General features: G+C 50.5%; 1 protein-coding gene, 1 long non-coding RNA gene and 1 other non-coding gene across 3 annotated transcripts in view; 2 read left to right on the forward strand and 1 right to left on the reverse strand.

The window, feature by feature from the left end:
* The window catches only part of IRS2 (insulin receptor substrate 2), a 30,042-nt gene extending 19,134 nt beyond the window's left edge, over positions 1 to 10,908 (reverse strand). The window contains exon 1 of the mRNA XM_055543009.1: positions 6,360 to 10,908. Coding sequence (XP_055398984.1) covers positions 6,360 to 10,335 — 3,976 coding nt within the window. The 5' untranslated portion in view covers positions 10,336 to 10,908. The remainder of the gene's footprint in view (positions 1 to 6,359) is intronic.
* A 355-nt stretch (positions 10,909 to 11,263) lies between these two features.
* Positions 11,264 to 12,446, forward strand: LOC129624204 (uncharacterized). The gene is made up of 2 exons (XR_008700826.1): positions 11,264 to 11,680; positions 11,889 to 12,446. It is a non-coding gene; the product is annotated as an uncharacterized LOC129624204 (long non-coding RNA).
* Positions 12,447 to 25,877: 13,431 nt separating this feature from the next.
* On the forward strand, positions 25,878 to 25,949 carry TRNAS-GGA (transfer RNA serine (anticodon GGA)). The gene has a single exon. It is a non-coding gene; the product is annotated as a tRNA-Ser (tRNA).
* Positions 25,950 to 27,644: the final 1,695 nt, after the last annotated feature.

A 27,644-nucleotide genomic window follows, 5' to 3' on the forward strand; every position in this document is an offset into this window, starting at 1 on the left:
TCTCGTTTATAAATATTAAAGATTATGCATTGATTCTATGCAAAAATATAAATCATTATTAAGATACACATATGGATTTTAAGGTAATTATTAAAATCACTAATCTGATGAACTCTACATAGTACCTATTTTTTTCACATTGAAAGAACTGGAATTGAACACTGTACTGCAGTAATTCACTCAAGTGTCTGCCTCGACACCTAACAGGCAGACCAAAGTCACAGGCAGCAGTGTGAGTATGCTTGAGGTTACAGGGCTTTCGCGTGATTAGAGAGCACTATTATTCAGCATTGGAGCTTGAATTATGAAAAAAAAATCCACATCAAGCCTCTTGGAGCACAACTGGATGAGGAATTATGAAACTAAACACATACACGCACACACGTCACCCCCAAATGATAATTTTTATGCAAAGTTTGGCACTCTTTAATTAAAATTGATACTAAAAGCCCAGTGTTTACCAAACGCTATGCATGTAATCATTCTTTAATGTATGTTGTAGGCCACCATATTTGACCAAATATTCCAAATTAAGTACCATAAGCCAAGAATATTTTCTAAGTCCTGTCTATGGGCATGAGAGCACAGGGCCACGCTTGGAGACACCTTTGCCTGATCAACTTTTAGAAAAGTCTCCGGACAGGTAAAAGTCACTTGATACACACTTAACATTTCCTAATCCAACAGAAAAGAAATCAGAACTGCTGACTCGACTGTTACAACACTTGTAAACATGCAGCCTACAAGTTTTAACCCAATTACATTTCAGCCCAATTCAATGAATTCCATTCTGATGCAATGAATTCAATTAAATGAGACCCCCCCCCCCACCCCGCAAGCACACAGAGCGAACGCTAGTTTCTGACATGGGCTCCAGCTCTCCCTGTCCACACTTTCTTCTCTGCTCTTTAATTCCACGCACAGTTAATGCAAGTCTGTGCCAGCCAGCCAGAAAGACATCGAAGAGTCAGGAGCAATTACCAGCCTCAGCATTTCCTCCATCTTGACTGATCACTTCACCAGTTCTCTCCAGAAACAAATCTACAAATCTATTGTAGACTAGCTCTGTCTAGAATATTCAGCCTTGAGTGATTCAGAATAATCGCTGCCATCTTGAAGAACGCATCCAAACTGATGAACCTAACACAGAAAGAATCTTCACACTGAAATGTGAGGAGCACTGTTCTCAGGAAACCTACAACCTGATCGGTAACAGGTTTATAACCACTGATTTTGCAGGTTCAGAAAATTGTTCAGTGGATGAAAAATGCCAGCATTAACAGCCTTCCCCAACTTGTACGGAAAAACATTCTACTCATGTCTGCAGCAGCTAAAGGCTACAGAGACTCAGCTATTACAGGGGCCCTGGTGAAGACCAGCTGTTGGGGCAGGACACCGTGGTCGCCTTCCCGCTCAGTTTTTCCCCCACTCTGTGTACTTGGCAAAGCAGATAAAAGAGTCAAGATACATTTTCCCTTAAGCTTCTAAGGTGAAATGGGAACACTTGATTCTACCCAAAAAACAGAACAAAAAACCCTCTCCACCTGCCAAATCTGATACCAAAAAGTTAACTGGCTCTCGGAACTCCGCTGCTACAGAAAATGCATTAGTGGGAATTTTAACAGAAAAGCCATTATCCCCGTGCTGGTCCTGAAACTTTTGCAAGTTCTTTTCAGAAAGAGACTCGTTTTAATACTAAGGTCTAAAGAAAATAAAGCATTAATTATCTATTAAAACTCCTTTTCAGGAGGGTGGTGGGCCCGTGGAAGAATGAATAAATCAAACACTGGAGGTTTTCCTGGCCAGTTGGGACGACCAAACCAAAAACAGTCAGGAGTGCCCACTCTCGTGAGTCGACCCTGAGCAGTGAAGGCCCAAACAGTGGTAACTCAGCAGCTCAAAGCTTCAGGGGTCTGTTTTTCTCTTGATGCTCTGCAGATGAAGGGCCAACACTGTCACTCTGAGAAATCTACATTCCAGTTACACATGTTCATCTTGCCAATATCTCTAAATATATGGCCACATCATACAAGGTCATCAGAAAGTGCGGTCCTGATATAGTTTCAGGATTAGAATGCTATTTTCCTTTGCTGTTACTCTGCCACCTGATTTAAAACACTACTATGTGACAACTGATAATTATCTATGGCAAAAAAAAAAAAAAAAAAACTCCAGTGAAACAGAGTCTGGAGAAAACAAAGGCTCTCAGAGACTGGGGTGAAACCTAACAGGAGAGGCCTGCATTTCTCAGGAAGGTACTGGCTCCACGTTCAGACAACTGTGAGGGTCTGGGGTTTTGTTTTTAATTTAAGAACATGCATCGACAGAAGTGTCTTTCCTGCACATACTCGCGGTTTCAAGGTAATAAGTATCAACAGCATCGTGGGATTTATTGGCATTCTTCTTTAGAGGAGCTGAAGCTCTCTGGGTGTGGACAAGCTCCTGGACCTCCCGGTGGAGCACAGGAGGAGAGGGTAATAAGGGCCTTGCTTTGCAGACAGAGAAAGTGAGACAGAGGGACTCGTCTCGTACGTGACTCACCAAGATCAGCACTAGAAACCTGGTTTCCTGATTTCTGGTTGGTGTTCACACACCCTGCCTCCTTTTCCGCAGTACTCTTTTGGTAAAGGTTTCTCTTTCAATAAAGGAACTAGAATGAGTCATGTGACTTTCATTCAGGAAAGCCTGTGTGTGTTTCCATTAGCACCTTAGTCGCCTGCCCCTGGGAACAGGGTGGGAGCTGGGCACACGATTGGCTTATTACGATAAGAGCCGGCCAACCAAAGCGGAAAAGCAAGCACCACAGAGAAAGTCAAGTGTGTGTGGTTTGTCAAGCCATCTCCTTGGAGTTCTAAAAATATTCAGGTCCCCTGCTTGAAGACTTCAACAGACAACACTTTTAAACATACATGGTGATGGTGTTGCTCTCTTATCCCACGATTCTTTCTGCGGGATGTGAATAAATAGTCCTTTTATCAAACAAATTTAAATACAGATGCTTTCAGGGTAATTCTTATCTAATCCGCCTTGTACATACACACACACCAATTTTAGAACAAAAACCTCACCAAAGAGGAATACTAAAATAGCATAGTTTACAGTACAGGACAATCTATAATCCTAACAACCAAACATACAAAGTTAATTTTAAAAAGCGGCTTGAATGCTCAGTAAATTCAGCAGCAGCATGTCTGCTCCCAAACAACAACACGGTAAAGATGGCTTAGACTTTTCCACAGACACACCCACAAAACACACAGCAAGCACCTTCTCCCTGCTCCCAAGGGAGAGGCATAACTTAGAGTTAAATTTTCGTCTTCTCTGGACCACTTACAAAGACATAAACACATGTCTGGGTGTCAATCTAAGGGGTACTAACTTTTTAATTGGCTCCAGCACTGAAACTCCGCCCCCAGCCCCAATTCTACTGCAACCAACCAACCAGCAAACCCGTTGCTGGAACCTTAACTCTTTGTCACCGCTTATCCAAATGCCAAACACTACCCAAGGGACCCCGAGCGATGCCAACTCCGTGGAGCTCACCGAGTTTTTCCACGGGCAACCCGAGGAGCTGGGTGTGGAAACACAGCCCCTTCTGAGGGTCAGGGCATGCACCCAATGACTCAGGAAGCTCGCTTTCCATTTTATCTTCAAAGAAATGCTTTGCAAGTCTTCCCTCCATAAATCATGCTCTCAAAGAACACTCATCTCCTGTGAACTTTTTATTTATGAGCATCACAAACCAATGTCTATGTGCAAACAGGAGTTAAATAAAAGTGGATGCTCCTTCAAGGTTTCCCGGCAGTCCCTTTCTGGCTCCACAGAACACAATTAAGCTTCCCTCCCTTGTTAATTAAAATGAGACCCTCCTCTTTCTTCTTCTGCTGTTCTCTGTGCTCAAATTGGTCTACTAGAAATCCATTTAGCATGTAGGCCTTTTTGAAAGAAAGGGGGAAAAAATGGTTTGGACACAATGGATCAATTGTAGTTATCTATTTTGCTTAAAAATAGTCTTTTTCCCTTCTTTAAGAGGGTGTTTACCATAACACCCACAGAAACTTTGGACAAACAGCAATCCAAAGTGATTTCAGTGACCACGAAACTTACAAACTGTTTTGATTTCAGAGCCCTGAATCCTATAGGTTGAGAAGAATGTTATACTGGTGGGAAATCGGGAACAAAACAGGGCAGACCAGGCCTCTTGCTAAACTTATCTCTTGCAGTTTAAAATTTTCCCTCATCTGAAAAGGGCATTATATCAGCCCTGAATCATGTTTCTGAATGTATCTACTTTATCCGAAAGGCCTTGGATTCTTTCAGGCCTGGAGGCACACACCCCAGCTCACTGTTCCGCTTGCTGCGAGAACCGCCTCCCAGGGCCCTCCTCAGTCCAGTCCGGGTTTTTCCTGCCTGCTCCACCAGAGGTGGTAAAAGGTGTTGTGTTCTCAGGCTGTTTTTTCTGATGAGAATCAGATTTCAGCAAGATGTACTTGGTGTTCACTGTGGTCTGTACCCCTTCCTGTGCGTGTGGATTTTTCCCCCAGTCAAGTCTAGTTACGCTGCTGTGTTTATCTGGCCTGTGTCTTGGACAGCACCTAATAATCCTTCAACTCCAAACACGCCAGCAATTTTTCAGACGCACCTGTAGGCCTAAGTGCCTCCAAGAAAAGCGACCTTCAGCTGAGCGTCGCCATTTACGGGGCACATCCTGATGGCTTCCAACAGCATCATTAGATGCCGAAGGGCCGTGTCCCTGAGAGGTCGCTGTGCCTCTCTGCATCTTGTAGTAGGTGATTTTAGAAAAAAAGCAAATAGTTTTTCCTCTATTGTATAACAGGGTATCCACCCTACAGCTACAACTTTTTTTTTTCTTCTTTAAATTTATTTTTATTGGGAGGATAATGGCTTTACAATATTGCGTTGGTATCTGCCGTACATCAACATGAATCGGCCACAGGTGTACATATGTCCCCGCCCTCTTGAACCCAGCTGTAACTTTAAATCCCACGGATGCGAGGAAACACATGCTGGCTTTACGCCACATCAGAAGCGTTTGCTTTCAGAACAAGGTGTACAGATCCCCAAGCTGTGTCCATCATCACCCTGTAACCCCGGCAGACTGCTGACCTCAGGCCGGCATCTGAGCACTGTTCATTACTCTGTGCTCTGGGGTTCCCACAGCGCCTCTATCTTCCTGCACAGAAGCAGCTATAAAATTAAGAAACTCTTTGAGCCCACCCTCCTCTTCTCCCCCTCGTCATTCAGGATCTGAGACAACCAGGTCAAGGCAAGCACACCTCTGTCCTTGCCCATCTATGAGGAGACAGGGAGGAACAGCACTGGGCACCGCCCCGCCGTGACTGCTCCTGAAAAGACCCATGCGGCCGGCTTTCACTGTCTTCTCTGAAGCCCAGATTCTCATCGCCTGGGCAACCGGGAAAATGCTGGCGCCTGGGCTCCGCCCACTGGCCGCTTTCCTTGACTGCGGCTGACCCCACAGGTCGTTTCTCAGACCTGCTCCAGCAGTCTAACTGGGGCAAGTGCCCCCAACTCCGGCCCCAGCCAGGGCCCCCCGACCAGCAGCACCAGCGCAACAGGGGAGCTTCTTAGGAAGGCGCACTGGGAGCCACATCCCAGATGCGCTGCATGGGGCCACCCAGCCCGGCCAGACCCGCCTGGGACTCGCCAGGTGACCCCAGGTGGGCTCAAGCTCCGGAGCTGGCTTAAGCAGCGTCACCCTTCCAGCCCCTAGAGAAGAGGCACGTCTCTGGTGCAAACACTCCTACGGTCCCCACGTAAACTTGAAATGGCTCAGGGCTCCCTGCAACGGCCAGCCAAAATGGATGCTTGTTTCCTAAACAAGTTTGGGGCCTGTTTTTATAAACTTTGAGGCTCAGCAAGAATCAGCCCGGCCAGGCTCCAGAAAAACCAAGAGAAAGGTGACGTCTGAGGGCCTGGGAGCCGTCAGCGGCGGGTCCCTCCAAGCGGAAGTTGCCCACCTCGCAGATGGGAGGACGCCCCTGGGCCACCTCCTGGGGGAGTGGCTGACCTGCCCCCCAACCCCGCCCCGCCCCGCCCCGCGCCGCGCCCCACGCCAGGTGTTCACAGAAGGGAAGAGGAGAGGGGCTCTGGAGCCAAAGAAAACAGATCTGCCTCCCCGGTCGGAAAACTCACTGTTCAACTCAAAGGCGACTTGAGCGCTCTGGCGAGGTCTCTGGGGAAAGACGGGCACTGGGACAAAGGCAAAACAAAGCGAGAGCCCTGCGCCAGAACTCGGGCACTGAGGTCACGGTACCCCCGAAGGGAAGCGGTTTCTAGCACCCCGCAGGCCCGCGCTCCTCCCCGGCCCGGGCCCTCACCTTTCACCACCGTGGCCTCTTTCAGGTGATGCGTCAAGAAGTCGATGCTGGCGTAGGCGTTGGCCGCAGGCAGGGCGCCGGGGCCCGGCCCTCCGCACACCCCAGCAGGGCTGCCGGCGCCCACGGCGCTGATGAGACCCCCGAGGCTTCGGGTGCGGCCCCAGGCGCTCCTGTCGCCCGTCTGCACGTGCGGGTGCTGCTGCAGGGGCGGCGACAGCCCTGGCTCGTCCCTCACGTCGATGGCGATGTAGTTGAGGCCGTTCTGGAAGCCGGCGGAGGTCTCCCGGCGCATCGGCGAGCTGCTGCCCCCGGGACAGCCGACCAGGCCGCTGCCGGGCTGAGCCGGCGTCCAGGCCCGCGCTTGCTGAGGTGTTGGTGGAGGCAACTGGCGAGGCGACGAGGGGGGCTCATCGCCCCCACCCAGGACGCTGCCCCCGCCCCCGCCCCCGCCCCCTTCGCTGCCTTTCCTGAGAGAGACGTTCTCCACCGAGGCCGAGTTGTGACGCTTGGGGGTGTGAGCGAAGGATGGGGACACGGGGGTCACAGTGGTGGTCGAGGAGAAGGTCTCAGAGCTGTGGCGGCGGCGGCCCCCCTGGGGGTCCGCGCGGATGACCTTGGCCCCCCGGTGCGGGTCTGGGGGCTGGCCGGCCTGCAGGAAGGCCTCGACCCCCGACACCTGATCCATGAGGCTCAGCCTCTTGAGGCCGGACACGGGGCTGCTCACGCGGGCACCGTCGGGCTTCGGGGGTGCCGCGATCGGTTGTGGCGGGGTGGCGGCCACGCCGAAGGCCATCTCTGTGTAGTCACCGTTGTCCCCCGTGTCCGAGGACGAGGAGGAGGCCGCGCCCGGGCCCTGGGAGGCGGGTGCCGCAGGCAGGCGGTACAGCTCGCCTGGTGGGGGCGGCGGGGGCGGCGGCTGCAGGGCAGAGGAGGGGGCGGCCGGGCGCGGGGGCAGCGGCGGGTACACGGAGGCCTCGGGGGACAGCAAGGCATCCAAGGAGCCCACAGGGTCCTGGCCCTGGGCGCCCGGCTGCGGCGACTTGGGCGAGCTGAAGTCGAGGTTCATATAGTCGGAAAGCGGGGAGCGCTGACGGCTGTCCCCGCTCGTGCCCGGGGTGCCGGAGCCCAGGGACGAGGCCGGGCTGCTGGCAGACAACAGCGAGGACGACGAGGCGGCCGAGGCCAGGAGCGGGGGCGCGGGCGGCGACAGGCGCGCACCGGCCTCCCCGAAGTCGATGTTGATGTACTCGCCCGGACTCCTGGGCTCAGGGGGCAGTGGGTACTCGTGCATGCGGGGCAGGGCCGGCAGCCCCTCCAGGGACAGGCGCGTGGGCCGCACTGCCCGGCAGCGCTGGGCTAGGAAGCCGTCGGGGCGGCTGCCTCCGCCACCGCTGGGCCTCCCAGAAGAAGGCACGGCGGGGTGAAGTGGCTGGGGGTGGCCGCTGCCAGCCGCCGCGGTCGGGAAGGCACTGGCCGGCTGCGCGGGGCCGGGGGGTGGCTCCAGCTGCTCCTCCTCCAGGACCCGGCCCACTGGCGAGCTCATGAGCACGTACTGGTCACTGTCGCCGTGGCAGGCGTGAGGGGCCTTGTAGGAGCGGGGCAAGGAGCTGTAGCAGTAGCCGGGCACGCACCGCAGCGTCTCCCCCGCGGCCGAGAAGAAGTCGGGCGGGGTGCCCGCCGTGCCCGCGTCGCTGGGGGACATGTTGAGGTAGTCCCCGTTGGGCAGCAGCTTGCTGTCGGCGCTCTCCATGGACAGCTTGGAACCGCACCACATGCGCATGTACCCGCTGTCCTCGGGGGAGCTCTCGGCCGGGGAGCCGGTCTTGTAGCTGCCCGCGGTGCCCGGAAAGGCCCTGCCGGCCGCCGACGCGGGCGTGGGCACGGCGGCCCCAGGAGGGGGCAAGGTGGCGGGCACAGGGCGAGGCTGCAGGATCTGCTTCGGGGCTGACACGCTGGTGGGGCTCATGGGCATGTAGTCGTCACTCTTGCAGCTCCCGCTGCCCGTCCCCAGGAGGGCCACGCCGGGGGTCATGGGCACGTAGCCATCGTCCGTGCCCAGGTTACTGCTGGAGCTGCGGTGCGAGCCGATCTCGATGTCGCCGTAGTCCTCGGGGTAAGGGTGGTAGGCCACTTTGGGAGAAGAGGCAGGGCAGGATGGGCACAGGCGACCGGAGCTGCCCGAGAAGGTGGCCCGCATCAAGGTGTACTCGTCCAGGGACGCGGAGGACGGCTGGGGCACCGGCCGCTGCCGGGCAGGCGTGGTCAGCGAGTAAGTCCGCTTCCTCAGCCCTCGGTCCAAGTCCGGGGCGCAGTCCCCAGAGACCCTGCGGTAGGCGCGGCTGCCGCAGTGGCTCAGCGGCCGCTCCATGGTCATGTAGCCGTACAGCTCGCCCGCGCTGCCGTCCCGCGCCGGGGGCGTCTCAGCGATGGACTCGGGCGTGTTGCTCCGGTGGCCGCAGTAGACCCTCAGGTCCCCGGGGCTGGAGCCATACTCGTCCAAGGACATGAAGCCGGGATCGCTGGGGGAGCCCGAGGCCGAGGCGCTGCCGCTGGAGGGGCGCTGGGGGTGCAGGGGATGCTGCAGGTGTGGGTGCGGGCCGGGGGGCGGTGGGTAGGAGCCCGAGCCGTGCCCGCTGCTGGACGACAGGCTGCCAGGGCTGGTGGCCGCCGGGGGCGAATGCGCCACGGGCATGGACATGGAGCGGCTGTGCTGCAGGCCGCCCCCTGCCGGCGCCAGCGCCGCCTTGCCCGCGCGGCCGCCGCTCAGCGTGTGCGAGCGGCTCAGGGGCGCGCGCACCGGGCCCGGGCTCAGGGGGCTGCCCGCCGCCGCCCCGGCCCCCGCCCCCGCCGCCGCCGCCGCGGCGCCGCCGTCGCCCTCGCTGGCTGTGCGCACCCGGCACGCGCTGCACTTGGCGGCGGGCGGGGTGGCGGCCAGGCTGTCGGTGCGCGAGCGGCGCACCAGTCCCGTCTGGCTCGGGGGCAGGTTGACCAAGTGGTGGTGGCGGCGCGCGCCGGGCACGCTGATGGGGTGCGTGGCCGACGAGCCGGACGACTGGCTCTTGCTGCGCGGCCGGAACTCGAAGAGCTCCTTGAGCGCCTTCATGGCCTCCAGGATGGTCTCGTGGATGTTCTGCGCCACCACCGAGTCGTCCGCCTGCATCCACAGCTCTCCGGGGCCCGTCACGGCCGAGCGGCCCACCTCGATGAAGAAGAAGCTGTCCGAGTGGCCGCAGCGGCGGATGCTCATGAGCTGCAGCGTCACCGACGGCTGCTCGCAGTTGAGCTTCACGAAGCCGATGGTGCGCGCCGACAGGCACAGGCGGTACACGCCCGTCAGGTTCTTGCTCTGGCCCAGGCCCTTGGGCTTCAGGTTCACCTGCCACACCTCGCGGTAGGCGGCCGTGGCGGGCGCCACCAGCCCGTAGCTGTCATCGGCCGCGGCGGCGCCCGCCGAGCCGCCCAGGGCGCCGGGCAGGGAGGCGCTGCAGGACCCGGAGGTGGCGGCGGCGGCGGGGGGCGCGTCCCCGGCGCCCGCGCGGCCCTCGCTGACCAGGTCGGTGAGCGCGCGGTACCAGCCCTCCTGCTCCTGCTCGTTCTCGGCTGCCACAGCGAAGTACTCGTCCTTGGTGTAGAGGGCGATCAGGTACTTGTGCTTGGCGTCGGCGCGCTTGTTGATGTTCAGGCAGCAGTCGAGCGCGATGACCCGCTTCGGGGCGCCCGCCTTGCTCCGCCACTTCTTCTCGCTCTCATAGTACTCGAGCCGCGGCGGCTGCGGCGCCGGGCCCCCGCCCGCGCCCGCCTCGTCGCCGCCCGCGCCGGGCCCGCGCAGCACGAAGAAGCGCTTGTGGCCGTGCTTCTGCTTGCGCAGGTAGCCGCACTTGCGCACGCTGTGGTTGTTGTTGTTGTTGTTGTTGTTGAGGTTGGGGCCGTCCCCGCCCGCCGGCCCGGGGGGCCCGTGCTCCGGCGGGCTCGCCATCGCGGGCGCTTCAGGCCGCGCCGCCCGGCCCGGTTTGGAGGGGCCGGGGGCGGGGCTGGGGGTCGGGGGGCGGAGTGCAGGGGGGCGCGGGCGGCTCCCCACCACCCCTTGCTCGCCCGCTGGAGCCCGCGTCCCTCGGGCCCAGGAGGTGGGGAAGGTTCGGAACGGAGGCCCCGCGGGGGCCGGCACCCGTGCGGTGGCGCAGCGCTCTCTGCGATCCGGGGCCCCAGAAGGTGCCCGGCGCGGGCGGTGGCCGCCGCCCCTCCTTCCCCGCGGCCCGGCTTGCCCGCGGCCGCTGCCTCCCGGGCTCTCGGGCGGCGCCTGGGGTACTCTCTGGCTGGGCCGAGAGTCGGGGTCCCTGAGCCGCGGGGCCGAGCCTACGGCGCGCGCGGCCGCACGGGTCCCGCCGCCGCGCTGCGCTCCGGGGTGCCGGGGTGTGCCCGGGGACTCGGGGTCCGTGCCGCCGCTGCCGGGGCTGCCGTTGCCGCTGCTGCCGCTGCTGCTGCCGCTGCCAACGGCGACCCGGGCTCGTCGCGGTCCCCGCCGCACAGTGAGTAACACATCGCGCACCGAGTGACTGAACTAAGAAGAGCAAAACAACATGTGACTCGCCGTTACGCAGGCACACACGGCGCGGCCGCCCCGCCCCGCCGTCCGCATTGGCGCCGCGCCCCCCGACGGACGGCGCGCGCGACCAATGGGCGCGGGCCGCGGGGAGGGCGGGCCGCGCGTCCCCGCCCCGCCCCCCTTTCTCCCGGGGCCGCGTTTCCCGCCGTCCCCTCCCCCGCCCCCTCCCGCAGGGGGCCCGGGCCGGGGCGGGGCGCGGCGGGGCGGGGGCGGCCGGGCCTCATTAATCAGAGGCTCGTTGCGGAGGCCGGCGGAGGAGATGCCACCCAGGGCGGGAAAAGGGGCGCGCGGGAGGGGCGGGGGCCGGCCGCCGCGCTCAGGGCCCGGCCCTCCCGCCTTTGACTCAATTAATTGGGCTCGGAGCTTCCGCCCGGGAGGGGACGCTGCAGGGGGCGGGGGCCGACCGAGATCAAGGGGCGAGACCGCCAGCCCGGGCTCGGGGCTTGGGAGGGGGCGGTGGCACCTCTCCCCCACCCCCGGGCCCCGCACCGCCTCGCCGCCGCCCCACTCTCTGGGGCCCGGAGGAGGCAGTGAACTTGGCTGCCCCCTCGAAATTCCCTCCCCCAGCAGCACACACTTCGGCGCGCGGATCCGGTGCCTGGGCTGGGGGTGGGCGCGCGCCCCCATCTCCACCACCCCCGCCTCTGCGGGTTCGCGCCTGGGTGGTTCCCTTGGTGCCCGGCCCGCGGCTTGTTTACGAGCATCCCATTAGTCACCGGTGAGCTCAGGATCGATAGCAGCTTCGAGCCCCTTCCTGGAAGAGGAACCGGGGTCGGTAAGGGGCGCGGATGGGGGCGCCCCCAGCCGCGGGCCGCGCGCCGCGCGGGCCCCAGGCGCTCCTGGGGTCCCACCCGCTCAGGGCTGCCCTTCCCCCGCGCCCGATCGCGGGCCCTTTCCGGGGCGTCATCAGCGCCATTCACTTGCAGGTTCTCGGGAAGTTGAAATCGTCTGTTTAGATGTAACAGGAGAAAGGGGAGGACGAGCGAGCGGAGAAGACTGCAGTTTCCATCGTGCCAGGAAGAGGGCGGGCTCCGGCGAGCCGAGCCAGGTCTCCGCGGCCGCGGCCAGTCCCCCGCCGACCCCCGGCCCCGCGCGCAGAGGCGCGGTAGTGGGCGTCTCCGGACTACACGCCCGCAGCGGGTGCCGCGTGAAAGATGCCCCTGGATGCTTCAGATATTTCCATCTACGTGGCTTCTGTGACTTTCAAAGTCGATTACAAATTAGGACCTACCATATAACGCGTCTCCTAAATGACTGTGAGGGCTGCTATTGAGGGTGGGAGTCCCCGAGTTCAGATCCGAGCAGGCTACGAATCCTGCTGAAACGAAAAAGGCTATAGACGCAAGCCTTAGTCGGGTTTTTTGGTTTGTTTTTAATTGCGTCTTCATGAAATGATTTGAAACAAAATTTTTTTTTAACTCCTGGAAGTTTGCCTTTGAATGCCTTCTATACCTTACAAAAGTCTTCGTTTCCAATGTCATGGAGTCATACATTGAAGAAAAATAATTTAAGATTGTAATTTTTGAAAGAGTGATAAATATTTGAACATGTTTGCAAAAATGTGACCTGAAAATTCTGCTAGTTAATATTACGGGCCGAGAGATCCCTACTTAGCCAAAGATTGTAGTAGTTTTGTTAGTTGCTATGTGAATTATGGTTACTGATGAATAACGTAGAAGGATCAATGACACAAAAATCATCAGAATTTGCCTCAAAGAGGTGTGTTCAAAGTCGATCCTTCATTTTAGACAAACCATACTTTACAAAATAATACTTATATGAGTGGTGTGTGTGTGTGTGTGTGTGTGTGTGTACCCGTGCGCGTTTCTGTGAGTGGGCATGGGTGTGTATGTACATTTGTGTGTGTGTGTGATTGTGTGTGTGTCCTATTACTTTTAGATCTTGCTGTCCCTTTTATGGTAACAGATGTTGCCTAGCAAGCTGTCCACCCAGCAAGGAGAGTTGATGGGGCTTCTCATCCGGGAGCTTCAAGACCAATTCTGTTGTCTCTGTGATAATTTCCAGTGAACAGACCTGCCTAAATGTTCAGTAACCCTAGCAAGCAGAGGGTGATTGTGGGGTAACCTCTTTCTAGCATCATGCCATAATAATTTATTCAAAGAAAGGATTTCTCTGCTTGATTTTGGCTTTTCAAACAAAATAAGTTTTCAAATACTCATTGAATATTTAGTTGTTGTGCCCTTTGGATGTCAACAAGTCCATCTTGGATTTTGTTTTTTGTCTCCCCCCCCCACCCCTTAAAGCTGTTCCAATGGGTGTTCAATACCAGCGTTCCAGTAATGGTGTCAGAAGTTGTCTGCTGGCAGCTGACACTCCCGTATACTAGTTAGTCAGTCCCTGGTTAGGTACAGACAAGCAAGGGTGAAGAATTTATCTTCTCTATCAGTGGTGTTCTCATACTCTAGGATCATAGAGCTGCAGCAAAACTGCAAACTAATTGTCATTCTGAAGTCCTAGAACCTCTAGCTGCAAGTGTGGGAGTACAATTTCCATTCTCATTAAGAAGTCAGCCGGTGAAACCAGCAGAAAGGAACTCCGTAATTAGAAACATCCCAGTCTTCCTCAAGGAAAGAACTGGTTGTCTTTCTCCCTTTCCATTGCCAAATAAGCTATTTGTTTATTTAAAGCTTGTTTGACACCTTGTGATTTTTCCAACTGTTCTCCAGCAAAAGTCAGCTAATAACATCTGCCAACCTGTTCCCTGTGCAGGGCTGGGTGCTGCTTGTGTGGCCTGTTGCCAGCTAGAGCCCAGATGAAATGTTTTCCCATGGCTCGAAATGGATAACAAAATGGCCATATCTTCGAACAAATATTGGTTTTTGTTTGGTTGGTTTTGTTGTTGTTTTAATATAAAATCTTACACAGTGATTTTTTTTTTTTTTTTTTACCAAACCAAAAAGTCCTTTCTGGAATAATTTAATTACCTTTCATAGAGTAGTCAATTTCATAAAAGTGTGATATTAAAAATATACAATAATTCATAATACAAATAATAGTGATAATAATGTGTGTCAGTCGCTCAGTTGTGTTCAACTCTGTGACCCCGTGGACTGTAGCCCACCAGGCTCCTCTGTCCATGGAATTCTCCAGGCAAGAATACTGGAGTGGGTTGCCATTCCCTTCTCCAGGGAGTAATAATAATAATGACCATTAATTTTCTTCTCTGTTTCACATAAGGAAGTGTGTATAGCAGGAGAAAAGTTAACATGAGAGTTTTTTGGGTTTTGTTTTTAATTCTTGCCCTGTAGCTGTTTGACAGTACTTTTGTCTTGATGGACTCTATTTATGAACTGACTAAGCTGATCAGTCCATCCTAAAGGAGATCAGCCCTGGGTGTTCACTGGAAGGACTGATGCTGAAGCTGAAACTCCAGTATTTTGTCCACCTCATGCAAAGAGTTGACTCACTGGAAAAGACCCTGATGCTGGGAGGGATTGGGGGCAGGAGGAGAAGGGGGCGACAGAGGATGAGATGGCTGGATGGCATCACCTACTCGATGGGCATGAGTTTGGGTAAACTCTGGGAGTTGGTGATGGACAGGGAGGCCTGGCGTGCTGCAGTCCATGGGGTCACAAAGAGTCGGACACGACTGAGCGACTGAACTGAACTGGACTGAAGGTGATCAGTCAGTGAAATATTATATGAGCAGTTAGAGTAGCTTTAACTTAAAATGTATTTTAGGAGTAGAGATTTTAACATCAGAGGTGTATGTCCCAGTCTTTAGAAGGAGTGGCAGCATTCCATCAAGTTTGCTATATTAAATAATGTATTTCAAAAAAAAATTTTTTAATAAATTAATAATGTATTTCAGTAGCTTATGTAATACATTACCCCTTCTGTGATGAATGAACTCCAAGGACAGACTTTCCCTCATCTAGGATCCATATGGGGTCTTCCTACACTTTAGCTGCTAGTTTTTCCTCACAACTATATTTGCTAATATGTTTCAACTGAAATTTCACAAGGGTTTTGTAATATGCCAGTGCTGTGCAACAGAATGTTTTACATGAAAGAATGTAACTGCTGTTCGGATCATTTACTGTCAAGGGGTGGCTTTGCAAATGTTTGAAAAAGCAGGATTTGTTCATAGGCTGTATCATTTTCTTGGAAGTGGTAAAGCTTTCCACTTCAGTATTTATTTTGCTCTTTAAAAATCCTGATGCATTTTAAATAATCCTTTTTTAAAATATTCTTTTGGGGAAGAAGAGTTTTCTAAAGTAAATGATTTCTTATGTGCATATATTCTTGAGCAAACTACTCTGACGCTCAAGAATTATTCTGAAAAGTGTAGAAATTGAATTAATACTGCTCAGAATAATGCTCAGTTATGTGGTAAGCTCTAGGACAGCTAATCCAATATTCAGAACATTTTCATTTTTAAAAGAATTATATTGAAGAAATATTAACATATAAACAAGCAATTACAGAGTGATTACAGTCAGTGACTTAGATTTCTTATTCATTCATCCCTGAATTCTGTTGTGTTTGAATTTTGAGAATATGTTTCTATATTAAAACACATACACACTTTTTTCCCCTAAAGACTTTCCATGATGGAAATTAAAAGTTTACATTAATGGCTATATAACATTACTGAATCATCAAGACAAACAAAAACTGTTCCTTCTCAGAAAATCCCTCTTCCTTGGAATTCTTGGCCCTGAAATATAATATAGCTTACGTTTTGCATGGCTAGCAGCTGAGTTAAAGCCTTGTTTATCTTCTATTTGTTTTTTGTTTTGTTTCTATCAGATCAGAATTAAAGTGTCTGCTTCTCAATATGTACTTCCTGAGCAGATGACATAAAAAAAGGGGGGGGGGCTCTAAAATGACACAGCTATACTTTCTGGGAGGGGAGGGGGTGAGCAGTGAGGCCAGCTGGGAGTGCCCTTGAACATAGCCCAGATGTTAAGGAAGGAGGAAGGTCAGCCAGAGCTCACTGATCCCACCGTTGCACCGTTTGCTCTAGGAGCTAGCTTTCGCCCTGGTTTTGCAAAACTGCTCAGGAGGTAAATAGGACAGCGGCTGCCCGCTTGTCGCCAGATGCTCTGGCGTCTGGGGCTGCGGTCAGAAGCCTCCCACTTTCCTGCAGTCGTTCACGTGCCGTTTCCAGCTCGCCTTTCAGTCTGTTTTCTAGAGTTGTTTTGAAACCCAACCTACAGATAAGAGAGGAAACATGACCCGCTCTTGTGAATGCTGCCACCAACTGGCAAGGCTTCCTCCCAAGGCAGGACCAGCTCCCCTGCGAGTTCTCACAGCCAGAGAGGTGCCTGCTTTTGTGCAGAGCTGCTTGCAAGCTCACCGACCCTGGCTGGGCATAAATGTTTACATTTAGAGTCGATAGAAACTGCTTGAGATAAAAGAGAAGTAGCATCAAGGAGTGACTAAAGACGATGTCAGATAACAAATGAGGAATGACTGTGTTAGGAAGCTTCATAATTTTTTCTTTTCTTTTTGGATTCAGTATCAACCTAATATGGTCACATTTTCTGATACACTTTATATCTCAACTTGCATCTTTAGTTACCGAGAATAGCTATTATATAAAAAATGTATGTCATTGTCCTTTAAGACTTTAGAAAACTACCTAACCAACAAATTAAAAATAAGAATCTAAACAAGATTATTTTCAAATATTTCCTGGAGCAAACCTCAGGGTTACAATCAGGATACAAACTTTTGGTTGTATTTCTCCACGAAATTGACCTATCGATTTCTTCTTCTTTTTTTTTTTTCTTTTTTAGAATAAGCCAAAGTTATCTTGAGAGAGTTTGAAAAGTATTTGAAAAAGTATGGAGGAAAGAAAATACATTTTCAGAACTATCAATAACATTTTAAAAGCTACAAAAGACAAATGGCAGTGAAATGGCAAAAGTGCCTACCTTTTTGATTAATTTGAACTTATGAACTCATAGCTTATTTATCAAAGTTAAAAGTATAAATTATACCTTCTTTCATAATTGCTCTAGTCTCAGTTTTTTGGCAGTGCCAATAACAGAGATATTCAAGTTAGTGATGGTATTTGAGCTAAGTTATCCAAACAGTGTGAAGGGATCAGAAGACATAATGTATTTGCTCCCAAGTTTGTTCTTCAAGTACCTTTAACCAGGATGAAAGAGAAAAACAAAACAACAGCTTAATACATAAAATAGCAATGATAATGATAACAACTGATGAGAGTGGTTTATCGGCGTGTTTACATGTTATGGCGTTTGATGTTCACCAGTCTGTGAGAGTCAAATCAAATAATATAATTTATATTCTTGATATTAATATAATTAGGATAGTTATGTCTATGCTCAGTCGCCACCCATGTCTGACCCTTTGCGACCCCGTGGATTGTAGCTGCCAGGCTCCTCTGTCCATGGGATTCTCCAGGCAGGAACACTGGAGAGGGTTGCCGTGCCTCCCTCCAGGGGATGTTCCCCACCCAGGGATTGAACCCAGGTCTCTTTCATCTCCTGCACTGGCAAGCGGGTTCTTTACCACTAGCAATATAGTTATAATTATATTATACTAACAGTATATCAATATATTATTGTAATATAATAAACGTATCATTTTCCCATAATGCCAATATTATAAATATATGATTCTGACACAAGCGAGCATCCAGGTAGATCTTTAATTCCCCTTCTGGGTCCTATGAGCCCATATACAATGTTTAAGAATGACTAGCTATTTTTATGAATAGGATATTTTTTTGCCGTGTTTAAATCACTTAGAACACAAATGATATTAACTCAACTGAAGTAATTTGAGGAAAGAGGGATTCGTGAGGTTCATGAGAAAATAATTAGAGCAACAACTTGTGAAGTTAGAGCAGATGCCACTTATCACCATTTCCCGCTGGCTATTACATGTGAAGTGGAGATTTCGGTTCAGATAAGCACATTCTAGGAGTCACTGGGTGTGCTTGCACCAGCTTGCATCTTCATGGCTTCTAGTTCTTCGCCGAGATGTCAGCCTATCACCTTGCTCAAAGAGAGAAAAAATAAGACTTAAATACTGAAAATTTCTTGAAATTACATTTGATTCTACAAGAATATCTTTTTCGATAGTAGTAAGTATTAAAAACCCATATTTTTCACTGCTGTTGAGCAGCACACAGAAAATGAAATATATTGGTATTTTACTTGATTATTCTGTTTTTATTTTGGCAAGTATGTCCCTGGTTTGAAAGCTTCTACACGCTAAGAGTGGATTCCAATTCCAAAATGGCAACTGTATCCGTCATGGTATAAATTTAAGGAAACAAATACACAGATTGTTAATGAGTGTCATTGTTAAAAGTTACATTACTCTTTACTTATAGAATAATAGAAAAGTAGGATTATTCTTTATTATGCAGTTGAATTTATATCTTTCTCAACTCAAGAGATAAAAATCAGCAAGCATCAAATTACTAAAGGTATGCGTTAACTATCTGTTTAAGCATCAACCGTGTTAGAATTATCTAGAACATAGGTTTTGCCCCTTTTGTTTACTATCTAAATAAGAAAGTACTATCTTTCTTCAATGATTTACATTGGAGGAGTTTCTTTTTTTTTGTATCTTTTGTTACAATATTGTTGCATGTAATTTGGAGACAAAAATTGTCTGTTATGACACTGATCATATGGCATTTTTCTTAATTTTCTTAATACTATATTTTAGTTTGTAATGTTGCTGTTTTAGCCTCTTCTAATTAATAAGATATGGTAGATAAAGTGATTTTCATCTTTAAGCCCAGGAAGTTTCGTAAAGTTCCTCGTATCATATAACGTTCAGGAAAATTCCAGGAAAAGGTGATATGAAGATGTAATAAGGAAAAAAAACAGAAATGAACTTCATCTTGGTTACTTGCAGCGATCTTCTGATGAAAATCCCGTTTGCAGTTAGAACAAAGAAAGGGGATACATGGGAAGAAATAAAAGGTAAACTGAGGCAACTTTAGGTGTCGAGCAGTTAACATTTAGGCTGACTTGCAGGGGGCCCTGAGCCGTCAGAGGGCTTCCACGTGGTCACACAAGCACCTCCGAGTCCTCATCCGTGTTCAGTTAGAGTAACAACCCCGATGTTCATGGCATTGACATTCCTGTCCTTCATGTCAGTCTTTCCTAACTGTGGTTAAACTGCGCGCTGTGGGTCTCACTGCTGCTCTCCACTGGTTCTCTTTCTTCCCTTCTTTTAAATCCTTCGCAGGCTCACTCTTCTAAGTGCCGTTTGCTATCTCCAGCTACTTTCCGGGGAGGGGGAAACGCGTTTTTGTCTCCACAGCTGACCTTCAGCATACTGTTCTCAGTCCTGACTGGACTACAGTTTCACACGTAACAAGGCATCATTAAAACATTTTAGTTGTAATAACAAGGAAACGGCAACCCACTCCAGTATTTTTGCCTGGAAAATCCCATGGATGGAGGAGCCACGGGGTCGCAAAGAACCAGACACGACTGAGCAACTTCGCTTCACTTCACTTCAACAAAATGCCCATTTTATAAACAAGGCACATCTGTTTAAGAGAGATTTAGAGTGCTTAAACCCACTCCGCTGGGAATGAAAATAGAAAGAAAAAAGGAAAAAGTTTCTTTCATTTAGTGGAAATTCGTTTCAACTAGTCAAACATTAGTAATTCTATCAAGCATATTTTTAAGTTAATTTTTTAAGCTAATATTTTGGACAATGATCCCAAAGGTCTATAATATGAGGAACTACCTGCTTTGTAGGAAATACTATTAATAATAAATTGTTCCCAGTTACATTATCTGGTGATAAATTCATATTAACCCAATAAAGTAGTTGATTCTATCAGATTTATCAGTGTCTTAAACATCTACTTTGTGCTAAAGTGTGTGTGATCCTATTGACTCCAAAATGCAAATGTACATCAGCCACCCGGCTGTGCCTCTTGGGAGGGGCTGCCTTCCAGGGGTATCTCCGGTCCCCACACCTCTTGCTGGGTGAGTTGGATATGCAAGTCCCTGGGTCCCCTTGGTGCCAGCCCCTCTGGGCACTGAGCTTGTAGCAGTTGCCCTAAGAGATGAGGGCTTCCCTGGGGGCTCAGTGGTAACGAACCCGCCTGCCAATGCAGGAGATGCAGGAGACGCAGGTTTGATCCCTGGGTCGGGAAGATCCCCTGGAGGAGGAAATGGCAACCCACTCCAGTATTCTTGCTTGGGAAATCCCATGGACAGAGGAGCCTGACGGGCTATAGTCCATGGGGTCGCAGAAGAGTCAGACACAGCTGAGGGATTCAACAACAACAACAAAAGGAATAAAGTGATGGATGGCTCCCTCCAGGACAGACAGCAGGCTTGCTTATTTCCTGCTTCAAAGAGGTGGATCCCCACGCCCGGTGAACCAGCCAGGACACCCCAGCCCCCGCTGCAGGGACAACCACTGGGATGCTCATGTTATCCCCGTGATGCTCAGGGAGGGGACAAGGGGGCAGAAGCAGGTCTTGCTGTTTTCTGTGGCACAAACCACGGACCCCCAAAGCTCACCTCCTCTTCCAGTGAGCATGCCTCTAAGTGATCAGCTCGTAAGGAAATTGCAACGAAGTCTCAGTCCCCCGGGGAAGCTCACAGACTAGGGGGAGACAGCCTGTGTGTACACAGGCAAAGCCAGGGGCCAGCAGCCTTTAGTACAGAAATAGATTCAGCTTCACAGGGGAGGTTGGTGTACTCCAAAGCTGGCGTTTTATTTCATGTCTCAGGAAGACAGACTGTTTGATAAATGATGTTGGCATAACCGGAAAATATATCTGAAGACACACTAAAATTGCATCCCTGTCTCCTTCCATGAAAATGTCAGGTGAATAAAAGATGTACATGTTAAAACATGAAACCACAGATGCAGGAGAAAGGGACAAATGATAAATTTAACTTTCTGAAATAGAATTCTGTGCAGAAAAATACAGGAAAGGCAAAATCAAAGACAGCAAACTGGAAAGAAATCACAGACATTATCACAGGAAGTGCTAATTGTGTGTTTACTTCATACGTTCAAGGCTCCTGTAAAGGCAGCAACAAAGAGGCCACAAACACAACATCAAAAGGGGGAAAAGATCTGGACGCAAAGGTCACAATGATGAGAAAAAATGCAAGAAAGTCTAAACCAGTAACAGCCTGCTTAACCTTTCTCACAATAAGATAAATGCAGATTAAAACCACAGTGTGGTACAGTCATTTATCCATCAGATTGGCACCGATCAAGAAGTTGGGTTACTTGATCCGGATGTCAGGAAAGGTTCCCATACAAGGCTGCTTGATGGTACAGACCCAAACAGCATCCACGCAGGGCAATCCGACTGTCCATTAAAGTGACAAATGTCCGTGCTCTTTGACAATTTCATGTCTAAAAATCATTGGTACATATGGGAAATAATTGCCTTACAAGAGTATTTATTGTTGAGAACGGAACCTGATATGCGTGTGAGAAATAGTATGTTCTGGAGGACCTTCATTCCATTCTCACCTGGAACAGCAGAAATTTGGAAGCAAGTCGAAGATCAGCAATTTGGAACTGGTCAAACCATACATGAATGCAGTAGTATACAACTGTGACATGTCAAAGCTTTATTCATACCATAACGTCCCAAGGTGTGGTTTAAGCAAGGAAAATATAACACAAGAATCTGTTAAATATTCAGAGGTGTAAAAGTAATGTATTTTAACGTTTAAGGGCTCTGTAGACCTAGTGCGTTTGTGGTTGTGATCTGAGATGCTGAAAGGTTTGCTGGGTAGGCGGTCACAGAGTTTTGGACTGGAGGTATCGGTTTGAGAGTGCAGGCATGTAGGATATTTATCCATGGGATGCACTAAAACCTGGATGACATATTCAAAACCAGAGATGTCACTTTGCTGACAAAGCTCTGTATAGTCAAAGCTATGGTTTTTCCAGTAGTCATGTACAGATGTGAGAGCTGGACCATAAAGAAAGCTGAGTGCTGAAGAACTGATGCTTTTGAATTGTGGTGTTGGAGAAGAATTTTGAGAGTCCCTTGGACTGCAAGGAGCTCAAATCAGTCAATCCTAAAGGAAATCAGTCCTGAATATTCATTGGAAGGACTGATGCTGAAGCTGAAGCTCCAATACTTTGGCCATCTGATGTGAAGAACTGACTCATTTGAAAAGACCCTGATGCTGGGAAAGATTGAGGGCAAGTGGAGAAGGGGGCGACAGAGGATGAGATAGTTAGATGGCATCACCGACTCGATGGACATGAGTTTGAGTAAACTTAGGGAGATGGTGCAGGACAGGGAAGCCTGGCATGCTGCAGTATTTGGGGTCGCAGAGAGCTGGACATGAGTTAGCGACTGAACAGCAACAATGTGCTAAACTCGCAGTGAGAGAGATGAAATCGGGAGGAGGGCCCAGATCATGCTCAGGTTTTGAAGTCAGGGTCAGGAAGGGGAGCCGACGGAGGACACTCAGGAGAGGCAGCCTTTGAAGCAGGGAAAACAGCAGGGTTCGGGATCAGGAGAAGGCATGGAGGAGAGCCTTGGGAATCACGATGCTGAGTGACCCAGGGAGGCTGATCTGGTGACAGGGAAGCCACTGTGGGTCCAGACGGGAGTTGATTTCTCGGGTGAGGTGTTTGTGGAGCGGAGGAGGTCGGAAGGCAGCCCAGAGAAGACAGGAAAGATGAGCCTCGTCCCTGAGGATGAGCTCTTCCATGATGGGCTGCAAGTGCTGTCCTGGCAGGAGCGGCGGGGACGAGAAAGGACACGGAACTCTGAGCAAAGCCAAGGTGGACGGCCAGCAGCGGCCTCGGGAGGGAAGGGAGGTTCAGGTGACGCAGACTCGGGTGGACGGCGACTGGGAGCATGAGAAAAACACGGAAGGCTTCTGGAGATGCGGGAGGAAGGCAGGGCTGGTGGGAAGACAGCTTGGCAATTTCTTAAAAGTGAAGTCGGTCAGTCGTATCCGACTCTTTGCGATCCCATGGACTGTAGCCCACCAGGCTTCTCCATCCATAGAATTTTCCAGGCAAGAGTACTGGAGTGGGTTGCCATTTCCTTCTCCAAGCCACACCCAATCATAGCGTACCATCCAGGAGTCATGCTCCTTGGAATTTTCTCAAAGGAGTGGAAAACTTATGTCTGTGTAAAATGCGAGCACAGATGTTTATAGCGGCTCTCCTCATAATTGTTCAAATCGGAAGCAGTCAAGACTACCATTCATAGGTCAATGGATAAATAAACTATGGTACATTCACACAATGGAGCATTATTCACTGATTTCTTTAAAATGAACTCTCAAACCATAGACGGCGTAAAAGAACATGAGATGCACGTTAATAAGTGAAGGAAGCCAATCTGAAAAGCTACTTACTGTGTAATTCCTACTGTATGTCATCCTGGCGAAGGCAAAACTATGGAGTCAGTGAAAATAAAGAAAGCAGTGGCTGCTGGGGGTGGAGGAGAGGGGGCAGGCAGAGCAGAGAGGATTTTTAGGTCAGTGAAAATAAAATTGTGCTTGATGTGAGGATGGTTCTGTGTCCTTACACATTTATCCAAGCCCACAGACTATTGAGCACCCAGAGTTAACCTAAGGTGATCTGTGGACTTCGGGTGATTATAATGTGTCAATATGTGTTCCCTAGTGGTAAATATGTATCACTCTGTTGAGTGAAAAGATAACAGGAGAGGCTATACATGGGGGTCAGGTGGGAGAAACCTCTAAACCCTCCTCCCAATTTTGTGGTAAACCTAAAATTGCCCTAAAAAAACAAAGTCTTAAACTTTGTATCAAAACTACATCCCGTGAGAACGTTACTACATGCCACAGAACCGTGTATTTTAATATGGCTCTTTTATGTTATGTGAATTCTACCTACAAGAACGCACCTTGATTACAGCTCTTCACCTCTACCGAGAGGGTTCAAATAACTCCGTGGTTACCCGACAGCACTAAAGAGACAAACTGCAGCATGATCTTGCTGGCAAAGATGTTCTTATTTCAAAAAGAGACCAGAAACGGATGGAGAAAATTAAAGAAGGGAAGGCGAGGCTGAAATGCAAAACGCTGACCTTCCCACATCAAGGAGAAAAGAACCAGGTAGTACTCTAATCCGCCAGATCCAAAAAAAGTTTAACCAGCCAGCCCCTCCTGGGGGGTTCTGGGAGGTGCAGGCCCTGATTTTGAATCACCCGGGGTGCCCTTGAACAGAAAGCATCAGGACCCACGATCCAGGGGGAACACCCTAATTTGATTGCCCAAAGAGGCTTTTAACCCCCAACCACGTAATTATTTCATAACAAACATACGTCCGTCTTCCCCGTTAACCTCCTGCAACACACGCTCACTTTCACATGAGGCTTTGCCACCACTGAACCTCCGTGTGTGAACACATGTTTGCTGAGACGGTGGTTGATTTCTGTCGCCGTATAAAATGCTACCTCTGTATTCTGATTAGATTATTGAAGGAATAATTGCTTAGGGAAGAACATCTTTAGACTACAGAGGAGTGAATAGAGGAAAACCAAAAGGCGACATGAGTGTCCCACCCAGAGGTGGTCGCCGTCAGCACTTTCAGGACATTTGTATCCATCTTTTCGCATGCATGTGCGCTACTGTGCAAAATGGAAACCACGCTGCTTTAAAATGTCCCCAGTGGCATCGGTGTCTTACGGCTACATACCCTTCCATTTGTTCACCGCAATCACCTGGTCTTTTCACCGGCCTGGGGCTACCCATGGGCCACCAAGCTCGGCATATTTGGAAGAACCAGATCAGCCTGTGAGCATCATCACCGCTGTCTGATGGCCAGTGTCCCCAAGGCACTGTGGCCCCAGCAGATGCTGTCCATGGACGTGGACAGTGGTCCACACATTCTGCTGCATGCCTGTGACCCTCCTGCACACAGGAGTCCTGACTAATGAGGACCCAAAGAGGAAGGACATAAAACAGAGTGAAGGAAATAGAAGATACAGCGGGAATGGTCTCAAACACTTCAGCATCCCCATTTTATAGGTGGTGAAACTGAGGCACAGACAGTGCTTAATCTGAAATCCCACAGCTACTGCGGAGCACAGTGGAGATTCAGGGCCACCCCACCCCCAAAGCTGTGTGGCCACAGTCGGGCTCAGGATGCACTCAGCCACTGTAACTTTTTCCCGTTCCCACCATTAGCTGAGCAAAAGGCTGGTTGGGTCCTCCTGTGTGCAACATGCTGAGCCGTATGCTGGGAGAGACATCACAATAATGATGCAGTGATGAAGCTGTGCTTACATACCAGGACAGGCTTCCCTGGTGGCTCCGACGGTAAAGAATCTGCCTGCAGTGCAGGTTCGATCCCTGGCTTGGGAAGATCCCCTGGAGAAGGGAATGGCAACCCACTCCAATATTCTGGAAAATCGGATGGACAGAGGAACCTTGTGGCCTACAGTCCATGGCAATACAAAGAGTCAGTCATGGCTGAACGACTAACACACACACACCAGGAACCCAGGTTAGGGTCCTAGGTCCCCCTCCCTTCCTTCCTGGGGAGAAGCTCTGGGGAAGGAAGATGGGAGATGGGATGTGAAGGAACAGTGACCTGAGACTGCCTTCAGCCCTCAGATTCTTTAAGGAGCTGAGTTTGATTTGCAGAGTGCTCTGAGTTTCATCATTCCGCATCCATCTGAGTACCCCATCGTTCCGCAGCCCGTAACATTTAAATGCTGGCTTCAAGAACCTGGAGAAGTTGGAGTGCAAGTCGGGTTGAAGTTTTTCTGAACGAATTCCACAGGAAAGAAAAGGGCCAGATGTTGAAGGGGTTTTCAGAGGAATGGATTGTCCAGGTGTGAACACGGAGGCCCAGAGAGGTGATGTGATTTGCCCTAAGCCATGCAGCTGGTGTCAGAGCCAGGCCTAGAAGCCAGGTGTCCTGGCTCCCAAGACATTCTGCTGCCCGAGTAATGGAACAGGACTTCCCTGGTGGCTCAGATGGTAAAGCGTCTGCCTGGAATGCAGGAGACCCGGGTTCGATCCCTGGGTTGGGACGATCCCCTGGAGAAGGAAATGGCAACCCACTCCAGTACTCTTGTCAGGAAAATTCCATGGACTGAGGAGCCTGGTAGGCTACAGTCCATGGGGTCACAAAGAGTCGGACACGACTGAGCAACTTCACTTGATTCACTGAGTTTCAGACAATGACCCATAGACCCTTCAGCCACCAGAGCAACACAGAATCCCCAGGGAACCCCAGATCTCAGCCCGCCTCTCAGAACCTCGATCCACTGGCTGTTCGCTGTTCAGATGCTTCCAGTCAGCCCCTGGCAAGAGCCACGCTGGAGAAGCCCATCTGGTGCCCTGCTCATGGTACCATGAGCAAACATGGGCTTGAAGGATCCTGCCATATTCAGAAATCCCTGGCTATTCCCTAGCCCTGAGCCCTGGGCTCAGCATGGCACTTCCAGTGTGATGCTAAGAGGGTTCCTGGAAGTACGTGGCTGCAGATTTACAAAAACTTGGCCCAGGTATAAAGGTCTGTAAGCTATTGTTCTTTGTAAATCTTTGGAACCGTTGTTATGTATTCTGTCTCTGACCTTTTGGCAAGGATGGGAAAACATTACCACGAGGTCCAGGTGGAGCCCCAGAGGGGTGAGAGCAGATGGTCATGAGTGTCTCCCTTTTTTACACGCCCTAGGTGGTGGTGGACACACGTCCTTACAGAAGAGACGCAGAGACACGCAGAGGGAGGGACGATGGTGTGGTGACCCCAGGGAGGAGCCACCTGAGGATGGAGGCAGAGACTGGAGCCAGGCCTGTTAGGGTCAGAACAGCAAGGATCGCAGGCAACAGAAACCAAGAGGAATGTGTGGAGCGGCTTTTCCTGGTCTTTCCCCTCACAGCTCGGCTCTACCAGCAGCTCGATTTCAGACTTCTGGTCTCCAGAACTGTAAGAATACATTTCTATTGCTTTAAAGCATCCATCTGTGGTACTTCGCTACGAAGCTCTGGGAAACTACCACAATTAGCCTGAAACATGTTGTAATTCCTGATAATTACAAAGCAATAAAAGACGACTGGGTTTATTTCAAAAGAACTAATGAGCCAGCTTGACAAATACCCCCTTGGCCAAAAGGGTGCAATTTGAGTTTGAATAAGGGTAGAAATGACAAAGACTGATGTATGTCACATTGGCTTCAATCCTTGTGATCATAATGATATTTTGAAAAGCCAAATTGGTCACTTCTTGAGAGGCATGAATAACGAGTCTATTATTTTGAAACCTCAGTAAATAAAAGGATAGAATCAAGCACTTTTAATGCTTATCTGCCATCAACTGTAGACATTTAAAAAAGATTAGATGAGGAGAAAGCTCTTATAAACTTATTCTAGCTAAGAAATGGAAACAAAATGATAAATTTTGACTCAAACTATTTACCAATCCCCAGTAATCTACTGGATCGAGGCATCGAAACGGACAAATAAACAGGCGTGACCTCCCTTCTGAGGGTTCGGTTCAATGTGGCCTCACTGAAGGAACTGAACCCAAATCTGAATGAATCTTTGAATCCAGCCACACTCAGAAGGCACAGGATAACTGCTGGACTCAATCAGTAAGATCTAGTCTTTAGAAGCACAATTGGACAAATAGTCCACATTCTTCAACAGATGAACAGTAAGCCCATGAATTAGATGGTGGGGAGTGATGTGTGAATTCAAAACTCAATCAAGTTTAACTATTGGATT

This window comes from Bubalus kerabau, chromosome 12, assembly GCF_029407905.1.
Source record: "Bubalus kerabau isolate K-KA32 ecotype Philippines breed swamp buffalo chromosome 12, PCC_UOA_SB_1v2, whole genome shotgun sequence".
Lineage (NCBI taxonomy): Eukaryota > Metazoa > Chordata > Mammalia > Artiodactyla > Bovidae > Bubalus > Bubalus kerabau.